Source organism: Sphaerodactylus townsendi, linkage group LG01, assembly GCF_021028975.2.
Source record: "Sphaerodactylus townsendi isolate TG3544 linkage group LG01, MPM_Stown_v2.3, whole genome shotgun sequence".
NCBI lineage: Eukaryota > Metazoa > Chordata > Lepidosauria > Squamata > Sphaerodactylidae > Sphaerodactylus > Sphaerodactylus townsendi.
Window position 1 is genome coordinate 103,172,435 of NC_059425.1, and position 14,169 is coordinate 103,186,603.

Consider the following 14,169-nt stretch of genomic DNA (forward strand, 5'->3'; position numbering starts at 1 on the left):
ATCTTGGCCACTGAGTTGTGTCTCTGTTTGTACTCAGTCTGGGCAATCTTTTTGCAGCAGCTGAGGACATGATCTACAGTTTCATCAGCTTCTTTGCACAATCTGCATTTTGCATCATCTGAGGATTTTTCGATTTTGACCTTGATCGAATTTGTTCTGATGGCTTGCTCTTGGGTGGCTAAAATCAGGGATTCAGTTTCCTTTGTCAGAGTTCCAGTTGTTAACCACAGCCAGGTCTTTTCATTATCCACCTTGTCTGATTTTCTCCAGAAATTGGCCGTGCAGTGCTTTGTTGTGCCAGCTTTCAGTCCTCATTTTAATCACATTTTTTCTGTATTCTTGTTTGGTTTTCTGGGTTTGCAGCAAATGTCTGTTCTTCACTTCAGTCAATGCCTGTTCTTGACTTTCCTTCACATAATCGGCCAGTGCATGCTTCTCTTCTTCCACTGTTTGCTGTACTTGCAGTAAGCCCCTGCCTCCAGATCTCTGGGGAAGGTATAATCTATCAGTATCACTGCATGGGTGTAAGGCATGGTGCATTGTCATAAGCTTCCGAGTTTTTCCATCCAATGCTTCCAACTCAGCCTGTGTCCAGTTGATGATTCCCGCAGTGTACCTGATGATGGGTATGGCCCAGGTGTTGATGGCCTTGATGGTATTCCCGTCATTTAATTTAGATTTCAACATTTTCCTGACCCTCTGGGTGTACTCTCTGCTGACAACAGTCTTCACTTGCCCATGCTTGATGGTTATCCAGCTGCAAAATGCCCAGGTATTTATGAGCGGCCTCTTGGCTGCACTTGATGAGTTGGCCATCAGGCATTTCAATCCCATCACTCTCGGTGATCTTGCCCCTCTTTATTGCCACAGTAGCACACTTTTCCAGGCCAAACTCCATCGAATGTCTGTGCTGAATATTTGGACTGTGTGTACTAGTGACTGGATTTCTGTGTCTGATTTCCCATACAGCTTCAAATCATTCATGTACAGCAAATGTGAGATTTTTTCTGAGTCTTTGGCCATTTGATAGCCCAATTTTGTTTTCTTTAAAATTTCTGTTAGTGGGATCATGGCAATGATAAACAGTAAAGATGATAGTGAACCACCTTGGAAAATTCCTCGCTTAATGTTGACTGTTCCAAAGTTTTCATTTCCGACTGTCAGTTCAGTTTTCCACTGTCTCATCGCTTTTTCAGTGAATACTCGAATGTTTTTGCTGATGCCAATTGTTTCCAAGACCATATGCAAATTCGTTCTTCGATTCTTGCAGTTCTCCATTATCATTTTATCTATTGGGAGTTGATCTTTTGTACCCCTGCTCCTTCTTTTGTTCCCTTTTTGCTCCACTGGCAGGATGCTATTTGCTTCCAAGTAGTCCATGATGTTATCTGCTATTATGCCAGTGAGCAGTTTGAGCATCGTGGGTAAACATGTTATTGGCCTGTAGTTTCCAGGAGCAACACCTGGAAACTACAGGCCAATAACATGTTTACCCACGATGCTCAAACTGCTCACTGGCATAATAGCAGATAACATCATGAACTACTTGGAAGCAAATAGCATCCTGCCAGTGGAGCAAAAAGGGAACAAAAGAAGGAGCAGGGGTACAAAAGATCAACTCCTGATAGATAAAATGTTAATGGAGAACTGCAAGAATCGAAGAACTATTATTATTATTATTATTATCATTATTATTATTATTATTATTTAATTAAAGATTGCCCTACCCCCGAAGGGCTCAGAGTTAACCATATGCCCTTCCTACTGACCAATTTTTCAAAATGCCTCCATTTATTCTAACATGCACTTTGGATGGAGAATTTAAGTCAATTTAAGTTTCTTTTTTAAATCACTGAGCCCCTTCTAATACTCAATACATGTCGTCAATATTTTAAGCTTGAACCCAGGAAAAAATTAATTACTCAAGACAGAGCATTTGTCAAAGAAAAGAGAGAAGGGTATAGCATGGAATGACCTAAGAACAATCCATCAGAAAGAATCAGTAAATCAGTACTTACCGGTATACAATACTCCACCATTGGGTAATGTAATTTATGACCTTTTGCTGTACGACCAGAGAAGAAACAGCTCTGGCAGACATCATAGTTAAAATGTTTCAGGCTCCGATACCTGTGGATATAATGAAAGAATGATGAAACCTCCTATTTGAGGAACAATCAAAGCTCTCTGACTGAACTCCATAGGCTATTCAGTTTGATGTAAAACTTTAGATAACTTTACTATCTAGCTCTGCTATCTTTAGAGTATGTACTATTGCATGAAATGCTAGCATGATGCTTTACAATAATGCTAACATATCAAGCTCTGTGATGTTAGAACTACTGATAAACTAATAGGTTAAGTTGGCCAAGCAAATGGAAGTAAATAGAGTATCTTTTAAATCCTGTGGTTTAAACATGTCTTGAAATGCCAGGATCTTCCCACTATTAGAAACAGAATTTAAGATTGCTTCATCAGATTAAGCAAAACTGTTTTAGAATACTGGTTCTGGTGGGTTTTCCGGGCTGTGTGGCCGTGGTCTGGTGGATCTTGTTCCTAACGTTTCGCCTGCATCTGTGGCTGGTATCTTCAGAGGTGTATCACAGAGGGAAGTCTGTTACACGCTGTGTCCAGAGAGAAGGAAATGTTTGGGGTATACATTGTCCATGTCCCAGGATGGGGAACCAATCAGTAAGTGTTTGGGTGGAACTTGTTATGCAAAGATGTGGTTGATAGTATTGTATTGTGGGTGGGGCTTATCAGTCCAGGGAGGGATTCACATTTTCATGCCCTGCAGCAGCAGCAGTATTGGTGAATGCAAATCCTGTGTTTGGGTGGAGTCCATTGTTCATGAACTTAGCATGCTCTTGGGGTTTGCTTTTGGTGTTTTTAAGTACTGGCAGCCAAACTTTGTTAATTCTCAGAGTCTGTTCTTTCCTGTTGAAGTTATCTTGGTGTTTGTGAATTTCAATGGCCTCCCTGTGCAGTCTGACAAAGTAACCTTCTGAATTGTCCAGAATTCTGAATTGTCCATACCCTTTTATGGTACATACGCCAGCATGATGGAAGCCCACCTTAGAAGTCGAACTGAAACAATCTCCACCATCTGATACTGGCTTTTTATGCCACTGAACTATGCCACTGATAAGTATATTGGACCTTATAATCACAAATGCATACCAGCCTGTTCTATATAACCACTTCTTTAGTCACTATATAAGACTGTATATGTAATTCTTAGCACAGTAAAACTTCCATGTAAATTCATCATACAGTGAACTTTTCAGACGAACATTTTAGTAAAAATCCTGCATACATGAATTTGTGATGGCTGAATGGAAATCTGTGAAGTAACATTTCTTTTTTCAGCTATACTATACTATACCATACAATTTTTTAAAACAACAACAATAAGGAATCTATTTGCAGCTGTAGCCTTGAGCATAACAAAAGTTGTGTAATTGCAAAAGTATTTATATTTATCTACTTTAAATGAACTAGTCTTTCAGATACCTTTCTGAAAACAACTCATCAAAGCGACTCTTAGAACAATGATACCACATCCCTCTTAAGCTGAAGATCCCCTATTCAAGATGAGGATCAAGAACAATCAAAATATCAGCCTAAAAATATCTGGAGATCCATTTCTGAAGGATAATTGATTCCTTTCTACTTCTTTATCCTAAGGTACAATAAGTGTACCTATATTTGTTCTGTTTTGACAAATAAGTCAAGTTAACCATAATGTTACCCTGAGTTCAGACAATCAGACTAATGCCAGTGAATTTAAGAAAACCACAGTTTTGTCTGATGTCTGGCCTAAGCAAATGAGTAATTCAACTATTCAATCCTTGCTAAAAGGAGTCCAAGATTTTTATTTTTTGATTCATACTGAGGAATTCAAGATGCCCCTGATCCTTGGATGGACAAAATAATAACAGGACACAAACAAGAACAAATGGTAATTTAATTAGTAAACTGGGAAAGTTGTATGCAGTTAAGTATTCATTTACATACATTAAAAACTGATAAAGTTGTGCATATAAAGCAAAATTATCAGACTATTGGTAAATCAAAGTCAGCATTGTATAGTCCATTGTATGACTTTCTTTCACATCACCAAGAACCTGATCAATTAGAGATGTTTGGGACTGAATCTGTGATGTTAGGCCTGTAAGTCTAATACTATATCACTGAGCCACAGAACAAGAAATGGTTAACAGCTACTAGAACAGCATTTTGAAGAACATTCTAGTATGAGACCTCAACACAGCACATAAATTTCCTACTAGGTTGTAAATAATACATGGTAGTAAAACTAGAAGGTAATATGTATTGTTAAAGATTGTAACTTCTCTGTTATCTATGTCAGTGATAAGTTTTATATAAATTGTGGGTTTCCTCAACGCCTAAAACATTTCTTTTCTAATAAATTCTGTAAAGGCAAAAAAGGGTAGAGTGGATTGACAATGCAGTATATGTGCTTTCAACAATCAAATGAAAGACCAAGGTTTAATTCTTTAAGCATTAAAAATGTTTAGTTGGTCTTTTTTATACTGAGATCTTCAGTGGCTACAATACAAAGGATTATTTCTAGGGAGTAAGCTCTACTGAATAATACAATACATACTTAGTAGACATGCCTGGAATTGTTCCCAATGGCACCATCATCATTTATTTATTTATTACATTTTTATCACACCCTTTCCCCAGGGGGCTCAGGGCAGGTCACAAATTTAGTGATGCAGATGGATAACATATTCAGATTGATCAATCTAACAGATATGGCAGCTACCAACCAAAATTCTGTCATAATTTTTTAGCAGGAGGCAGCTGATATTCTTTTCTGTAGTAGGTTTTGCTTAAGACAGTCCTACCTGGGGTAGACAGATTACCATCTAGAATTGAGCAATTGTTTAATCAACTGAAGTCAGCACTGGTGTACCTCATAGCTATAGTTAATGCCGTTCTCTGCTGTTTTTTGCTTTCTGATGCATGAATATATGTTTATGATTTAAAGGATTACCTTTTGAGATGCTGAACCAGCTGCTTCAATATTTTATGTGCAGCCCTGTTTTTCATGACCTCCACTGTTATATAATATTGGCCATATAATTCACCTTTACGATTGGATACTGCAAAATTCAGTGTACTGAATACCAATAGAAAAGTAGCTACATTACTGTTTTCTTTGTGTTCTAAATGCTTGTGACCCTTCTGCTTTTCTGTGCATTTCTGTTTTCAGTGCTTTTTGCCCCCAAAAGAAAATGGCAGGAATTTGTATATATTGGTTTATGTAGACAAGGATAGTAGATTAGGCTTCTGGCACTACTACCTGGTCTCAGCAATCCAGAGGATGTTTTGCATACATTGATTTTTGCCTTGCAATGTGCAAAGAAACAACAACAAAAAGTAATCTGATGGAAAAGCCTTACGAAATCCAACCAAATAAAAGGGGTAAATTATACATTACACTATGCCAGGTCTTAATTAGAAAATTGCTGTGGTTTCACGGGTATTAAGTCAGTGAGTAGCACACACAGACCTCTAATAAGGTAATAAGTTAAAGGTGCCTATTCTCTAGAAAGCACCAAGATAGAAGCAAGGACATAAAACTATACACTTTTAATATTGTTACCTGCTTAAAGGTGTATAGAGGATCATGCCAGGCAACTGTATTTTTCAGTTACTTCCAGTGGAGAGACCACTTGGAGTTAGCTATTTTATTTTGGTTTTAACTGAAAGTGTTTTAAACAAATATTGTGAGCCAGACTGAAATGTGAGGTAAGGTGGCATATTAATGTCTTAATAAATAAATATTAAAATATCACTTCCATGTGCTTTAGATTTTTAGTAAACAGTGGAACCTTTTGGTAACATCTATAGAAATATCAGTAAAGTAAATTCACTAATGTCTGAGGCGGTTTACAGCATCATCCTTGAAACAATTTACCAATCAAAATCTAATGCTAAGTAAAAAAAATGAAAACTATTAAGCAACAATCTGTGTCATTAAACAGAGGAGAAAAATTAAAAACAAATAGTGCACTTAAAATCTAACATTATAAACCAAAAATAGTAAATATAGAAATAGTATAGAAATATAGAAATAGTAAATATAGAAAATATATAGACTCCAGGTGTCATCCCATAGTTTGTGGGGTGCCGCAGGGGGCAATCCTCTCTCTGATGCTTTTTAATATCTACACGCACCCCCGGCGGGTCTGGTCCGGAGTTTTGGGCTGCGATGTCACCAATATGCGGATGACACCCAGCTCGTGTTCACGATGGAAGGCTGTCCTTCTTCGGCCCCTGGAGCTTTCCAGCGTCATTTAGAGGGCGTTGCTGGTTGGTTGAGACCGAGTTGGCTGAAGTTAAATACAGCAAAGTCGGAGGTCATGTGGTTGGGTCAGTGGGAGCGACCCGTGTACTTTTGCCTGCCCACACTGAATGCAAGGCTTTGCATCTAGCCTTGTCTGTCAAAAGCCTGGGAGTAATCTTGGATCCAGTGCTATTGCTTGAGGCCCAGGCAGCAGCATCTGCGGCAGGAATGGCAACTGGCCCCATCTCTGTCCCATTCTGACCTGGTCACAGTGATCCATGGTCACCTCCAGGCTTGATTATTATAACTCGCTTTATGCTGGCCTACTTTTGATAGTGATCCAGAAACTTAAACTCGTGCAACATGTGGCAGCCAGGCTCCTTACTGGAGAGTCCAGCCAGGACTGGATTATGCCGGTCCTGTATCATCTTCACTGGCTGCCCATCGAGTTCTGTATCACGTTCAAAGTATTGGTTTGCACCTTTAAGGCTTTGAGCAGCCTTGGGCCTGCATATCGGAGGGACAGCGACTCCCTGTATTGCCCCGCTAGGTCCCTCCAGTCCTCGGAGGAGAACCTATTGGAGGTCCCTGACCCGAGAGACATCCAGCTGGCCTTTGTGAGAGCCAGGGCTCTTACAGCCCTGGCCCCTACCTGGTGGAACAGGCTCCCTAAAGAGACCAGGGACCTGCAGGACTTGCACAGTTTCTGCAGGGCCTGTAAAACGGACTTGTTCTGCCAGGCATTGACCAGATGGGTTGAAATTGTATACCCCATTCCATCTAGGCCACTTGTAGGCACAGAGGCGGGGGGGGGGGGAGTATTTTTGCACCATCCACTGTAGAAATGCTCCTATTTTTAAAATATTTTTGAGTATAGTTTCACCTTGATTGGTTTTAATAGTTGTTGAATTTATCATTCAATTATTGTTTATTTTTGTTGTCTACTGCCCTGAGCCCTTCGGGAGAGGGTGGTTTATAAGTCTAATTTATAAATAAATAAATATTAGAGTCAATAATACATTATTATAGCAGTGCTTTGGTAAGGGGAATTTAATTCCAATGCATATACTTTGATTCAGTTATTGATTGATTGATTGATTGATTGATTGATTGATTGATTGATTGATTGATTGGTTTTCTATACCTCCGCATCCCCGGGGGGTTCTGGGCAGTGTACATCATAAAATCTACCATAATACAGCCAAACAAGGGGAGCAAGGATTAATTAGATAGGAATAAATTACAAATTGTACAGGCTCCATCAATTTAAAATTGCTGAATCCCTTTAAAAACAGCGGTTAATACAATAAGCTAAAAGGTGTCCAACAAAACCCATATTTAAGACCCTCCCCAAAAGGGAGTTAATTCAACAGGTAGAGTACATTGTAACTAGAGCATATAGGTACCTCAACAAGATGACATAATATATTAGATCAAAGGCTACAGGTAAATCCATTAAGAGCAACAGAGGCTTGGTCTTTGTCTACACTCAGATGGAGGTCATCAAATAAAGCTAGCAGAACTATAAAGCTTTGCAAGAAGACAGGGCAGATTGAAAGAATGCCATCTATAGAAGAAGTTATTGGACTGGTTAGACTTGGAAATATTATATAGGATGCCAGTGGTGAAGCTGCAACAGGGCGGGGGGTGGGGGTGGCTGCGCCATGGGCGCACGCATTGGCGTCACATGGGCCAGAAAATCGCTTTCAGACCCTCCTCCCAGAGGCGAATCAGGGCAGGGTGGATCAGGGCGGGGGCACGCGTGCAAGACAGGTCGTGCCCCAGGTGCAGTTTCCTCTCACGCTGTCACTGGAGGATGCTAAATTTAGAGGAGGCCATTCAATTGTAGACCAGAGCCTAATTCTTCAGTAACTGGAAGAAAAAAATGCTTCTTCGAGTGGTGGTTCCCTTTATGTGGCTTTCATTGATTTTAAGGCAGCATGTGATCTTATCTCATATGCTAGAGTATGGAGTAAACTCTAGAAGTCCAATATAAATATATGGTTGTTAGTTGTTATCTAATGCCTATATGACAGCACTTGGCTATGGATTAACTGTGACCATGATAAGTGTCTGTCAACCTCTGGTGACAAATAGGGATGTTTTCTGGCACCCACTCTATTCAATTTTTCATATGAACTCAACAGTTAAGAGTTTATCTGACTCCAGCTTTCATCCCCCTCAAATTGTCCTTTAGATAGCTTTCAATTTTACTTCATGTACATGCTGTAAGATTGAACCAAGCAAATAATGTAGCAAGAACTGGTGCCCAGAAATCCAAATTCACTTTCAGTAAATTTGTGGTGATATTATCACCACCTGCGGGTTTACCTAATCTCAGACCTTGGATAGGGTTAGTTATTTCTGAAATAGATATTAGTGTACCATGTAGGTATCCCACCAAAATTGTCCATGGCAGACTGAGCACTCTTCGTGTCAGAGTATAGCATTACCTCACTGAGCATATTGTGTGTTAAGGGAGATCAGATTGATCTGTGCCGCAGGTCTACTCGCTAACACTTCACTCACTGCATAAATATAAGAAGTATATAAGAAGAGGCGGTGGCTGAGTGGGTGTTGCGTTTCCCTCGACTTATTGTCTTGGGGGACTTCAACGTCCATGTGGACGCCGCCTCATGTTCAGCGGCAGTGGACCTGGTGTCATCCATGGCGACGCTGGGACTCTCCCTATTAAACACCGGCGCCACCCATGAAGCCGGTCACACTTTGGACCTGGTCTTTGGGGCGGGAGTGGATATGGCGGTATCCTCTGTTAGCAGAGTGCCATGGTCCGACCATTTTGCCCTGAAGGTCCGGATGGATCGGCCGCGCCAACCCCGTCTAGGCGACGGACTTATTTATGTCCGCCCGCGGAGACTTATGGAACCGATCGGGTTCCTGGAATGCCTTCTGCTTGAGGACCCTGAAGCTCCTTCTGGTACCCTCGATGAGCAGGTGGCGGCCTGGAATTGAGACTCTCCGATGCCATCGAGGAAATTGCTCAAAGGTGCGTTCCTCTAAGCCCAGCATCACGGCAGGCTCCTTGGTATACTGGGGGAGCTACGCCAGATGAAGCGAGAACTCCAGGCGACTAGAAGCGAGGAGCATGGAGAGGGAAGTCTCGCGACGAAGTGGTACCGAGAACTGCAACTTATAGGGCGCTTTTATGAGAATGGCCTATGAGTTGGCGATAAGGAGGGTTGAAGAGGGCTTATTTTTCATCCTCCCTCGCGTTCCTGCTAGCTCTCGCCGACACAATTATTTCGGACTGTTAGGTCCCTCACCTCTTTGGTGGAGGGAGTCCACAAATTCTCAATGATATTGGCTATTGGCTGTGAGGCATTTTCAGAGCTTTTTTTGTGTAGACAAAGTCATGTCACTCCGCCGGGACCTTCCAGCCACATTTGATACATTAAGGGAACTCTCGAGGCTCCCTCGCCGTCTTCAGGTCCAAGCTTGGACCGGTTTTCCCTACTCGAACCCGAGCCCGATGTTGACAGGGTCCCTGGCTGCTGTTAGACCTACTACTTGTCCTCTGGATCCGTGCCTCCTCCTGGCTAATAGAAAGCCTGCCGGGAGGATTTACGACCCCACCTGTTGAATAATATAGTCAACTGCTCCCACTTGAGCAAGAGGAGGTGTTTCCGGGTGGGTTGAAGGCGGCAGTGGTCCATGCCCCACTCTTGAAAAAAGACCATCCTTAGATCCTGGCGATCTGGCCAATTACCGCCCGTTTCGGAATCTTTGGTTTCTGGGGAAGGTAATTGGAGAGAAGTGGTGTTGGAGCAGCTTCAGGGTTTCCCCTGGAGGGGACACATCGGCTCCGATCCCTTCCAGTCCGGGCTTCCGTGCTGGACATGGGGCCGAGAACTGTCCCTGCAAATTCGCCATCACAGATATACTCCGCATGCAGCTAGACCGTAGGCGGGATCGGCTGCTGCTGATTCCTATTAAGATCTTTACAGCAGCGTTTGATATGGCTTGCGATCCACGACCTTTTGATCCCACCGCCCTGGCCAGCCTCTGGAGCATGCGAGGCACTGTCCTTCAGTAGATTGCCTCGCTTTCTCCAGGGTCCGGGGTCAGCAGGTATGAGTGCGGGGATGAGGAGCTCTCCCATAGGGGCCCTACTTGGTTTGTGTGGGGTCCCCCAGGGGGGGGCCTTGCTTTCCCCCGCTTCTTATTTAACATCTACATCGCGACTCCCCTACGCTCAGCTGGTCTTGGCGGAGTTTTGGGCTGGTTTGTCAATATGCTTGGGATGACACCCAGCTCATTACTGTTGATGGAGGGGGGGCACCTCTGCCCCTGTAGCTCTACAGCACTGTTTGGAGTCCGGGTTGCTGGTTGAGTTTGAGGCAGAGCGAGGTTAAAACTTAATCAAATGAAGACGGAGGTCCTTTGACTGGGCGAGGGGGAGAGACCAGGAATTTCTCGCGCCACCAGGTGAATCTTGGAGGGGGGGGGTTGAGTTGGCCCCCATTGCATCTTTGGCCTTGCCAGCCTGGGGGGTCCGCCTGGAGACTCTTCACTATCGATGGAGGAGGCCAGGTGGGCCCATGTTACCTCGGGTTAGCGTTTTTCACCTCCATGCCAGGCTCTCGGGCGGCTGGCTCCCCTATCTCTCCCAGTCCGACCCTGGCCACTGTGATCCATCGCGACGGTCACCTCGAGGTTGGATTACTGTAACTTCGAAACTCTACGCCGGGCACTTCCCTTGCGACTGATCCGGAAGTTGAAGCTGGTCCAGAACAGCGTGCAGCCCGGCTCTTGACAGGTGGTGGTTTATTCAGATCACATCACCCACTGTGCTGCGCTGCCTCGCACTGGCTCCCCAGTGGGAGTTCGGATCGTTTTCAGAGTGTTAGTAATGACCTTTAAGGCCTTACAGCAGGCATGGGGCCCTCATATTCCTCACGGGACCGCATCACCCCTTATGTCCCATAAATAGGCCGCTATGCACGTTCGGCGGCGGCAGAGCTGCTGGAGAATCCCATGGCGCCCAAGGATGAGTCGCGGCTGGCCTCCTGACCAGGGCCAGGGGCCTTTACGGCCCTGGCCCCTGCCTGGTGGAATGCTCTACCTCCAGCTGTCCGGCCCTCCTGGGGGGCCTTGGTGAGTTCCCGCAGGGGGCCTGCAAGACTGAGCTGTTCGCTAACCCGGGCCTTTGGGGGGGCCGGCCGGCGGTTCTACACCCCCCACTGGAAGCTGCCGCTTTCCATCTGGCCGGGCCCTGTGGTTTCCATCTTGGGCCCGACCTATCCCCTCCCTCCATTGGCCATTCCCTAGTCCGAGGCTACTTGATATCTGATATTTTAATCAGTATGTAATTGAAATCGCTATTAAGTTTTAAAGTTTTAAGTTTTAATGAATTAAGCTGCACTCTTGTATTTGATATGTTTTATTGATTGTTATTGAATGTGCAGCCATTCTGTGAGCCGCCTCGAGCCCTTCGGGGGTGAGGCGGTTTATAAATCTCATAATAAATAAATAAATAAATAAATAAATATGCTTCTTGTGGGTTCACAGATACACAAAAATCTAATGCAGATGGCTGGTTCCTTAATCTTGTCACAATCTTTCTGAAGTAGGCTGAATTATTCATCTTTGATGCTGCAATTAACTTCTGACAGATTGCTCTCTGGACCTGAAAATTTATTCTTTTGATTAAAACTTTATATTTTCTTTAAAGCTCAAACCATTCTATGAGGAGCCTGGACTGGTTTTTTTCCATATATATATATTATCTACACAACCAAACATGTTTAGCTTTAGTGCACTTCCTATCAAGCCACAGTTTAAATTTGTGAAAGAAAACATGGCCTCGACTAGAAACACCAAAGCAAAACCTTAAGATATTAGACTGCATAACAAAGACTGTGATGTGGTACCCAGGAGGCAAGAGATATCTTTTAGAAAACCTAATCAAGAAGGGAACACACTCCTGCCATCAGTCAATTACTCAGATGTGTCATCCAGGAATATGCAACAAAGCAGGGCGTTATAATCAGTCAGTTTATTTGTTAAACCTTTAGGATGATATAGCATTTTATTCAGCTTACCTAAAGCCAACAATTGGGCATTCTTTGCAGATGTTGCACTTGGCCTGATGTTTTGCTGTTTCTGCAGCTGCCACTCTGTGCAGAACAGGCAACCACACCACTGACTGAGGCTCCAGATGCATCCAGTCTATAAATTGTTTTACATTGATTTCTGGTTTGTTGTTGTTCTGGTGAATAAGAATAAGATCAGAATTTTAAATGTTTTCACCCCATTATTGTTTAAACAAAGAAACTGCTCCAACCTCCAACCTTTCCAAATGAGGAAACACAAGGAAATTACACTCTAACTCAAACATAAGTCATGAAAACACTACTGCCATCTACTATACTAAATCAACTAGGAAGGGCAAATTTCAGGTATCTGAGCTTCTAATCAAACTAAAGTGCTATAGCAGTGACACAACACAAGCTGATAGCACACAGTGAGGGATGGCAGGAAATGACTATTTTTATGTATTTAAAAGTGATATTCTTCTCACTTTCTTGTATTCTTAGCAACTTATGCTAAAAACTACTAGCTAACAAGAAAAACAACCAAAAACACTTAAACCAACTATACAACTACAGAGCCCAGCAGAAATATTAAAATCCATTATTTGCTGAATGCCTTTCTGAAGATTATAATCTTACATCCCCTGTTTAATATCAGGGTCCTCCAATGATTTTCCAAAAGATTGTTGTTCAGGTTGGATGGCATGACTGAAAAAAGTACATGACCTAGTTGCAAAACACCAGACCAGGTGGGTCAAAGGGATTTCCAAAAGAGTCCATGATGCTCTTCAGATATATCCATCAGATACTTAGGTTCCAGGTAATTAAAGGTAAAAATCAGTCTCTTCAACTGAACTCAAACGCTATTTCATAGCTAGTGAAACTATCAGTATTATATGGTTTAGCACAGTGGCAGGCAGGTTGCGCTAACTGAAGTTTCTGGCCATCTTCAAGGGCTGCTCCACGTACAGCATATAGCAATACCGATACTGAAGCCTGTAGGTTACAGTAGCGTGAATCAGCTTCTATTATTATTCACAAAATTATCCACTAGGGGAGATGCAAAGATTTGTTTTGGAAGAAACAGAGAGACAGATGCACAACAAGCTTCAATTCACTTGTCCTTTGCTCATATGGAAGCTCCATGAAAATACTGGAGCTCTGAAAATATAAGAAGCTCTGGAATGTCAGTCTCAGAAATATCTTTTAAACTATAATCCTTCACATGACATACTACAAAGCAATAACAGTGCTTCCATAAAACTACAAACCAATTTCTTTTTATCCACCCTTTATATGTAGATGACTGATTAACATGAAACTATGGTGCTATGTACCTATTTGGGGTTTTTTTTTTCCTATTGGAAGCTGTTGTGTCTGCGAATGCCTAACTTGATTTGGGCCTGACAATAGAAAAGCCTGAATAACTTGACGATACATTTGGACCCACTAGAACAGGGGTGGCCAACCTATGCACTACAATTCCCATCAGCCCCTGCTAGCATGGCCAATTGGCCATGCTGGCAGGGGCTGATGGGAATTGTGGTCCCTGCAGAGGCATATCGGGGGAAATGGCACGCGAAGACAAATTGTCTCCAGGCAGTACCCCTGCACCTGGGGGCAGGGATCCACCCCCCCAGGCTGTCTGCCGCCCCCCTCCTGGCTCCCAGCAGAGCCGGCAGCCAGTAGTCCCCCTCCCATAGTCAACCTGCCCATGTCATCATCAACATGGGCAGGGGCAAGGGTGCCCAGCTGCCGCCTGGCTTCCCCCCCCCTCGCCGAGCCAGCTCCCAG

The 14,169-nt window shown here is 43.1% G+C and overlaps 1 protein-coding gene across 7 annotated transcripts in view; it reads right to left on the minus strand.

Moving 5' to 3' along the window:
• The window catches only part of UTRN (utrophin), a 438,418-nt gene that overhangs the window by 48,128 nt on the left and 376,121 nt on the right, over positions 1–14,169 (minus strand). For all 7 annotated transcript variants that reach the window (XM_048489265.1, XM_048489284.1, XM_048489276.1 and 4 more), the window contains 2 exons: positions 12,385–12,551; positions 2,019–2,130 (listed from right to left, as the gene is read on the minus strand). In XM_048489265.1, the coding sequence (XP_048345222.1) occupies positions 2,019–2,130; positions 12,385–12,551 (279 nt within the window). The remainder of the gene's footprint in view (positions 1–2,018; positions 2,131–12,384; positions 12,552–14,169) is intronic.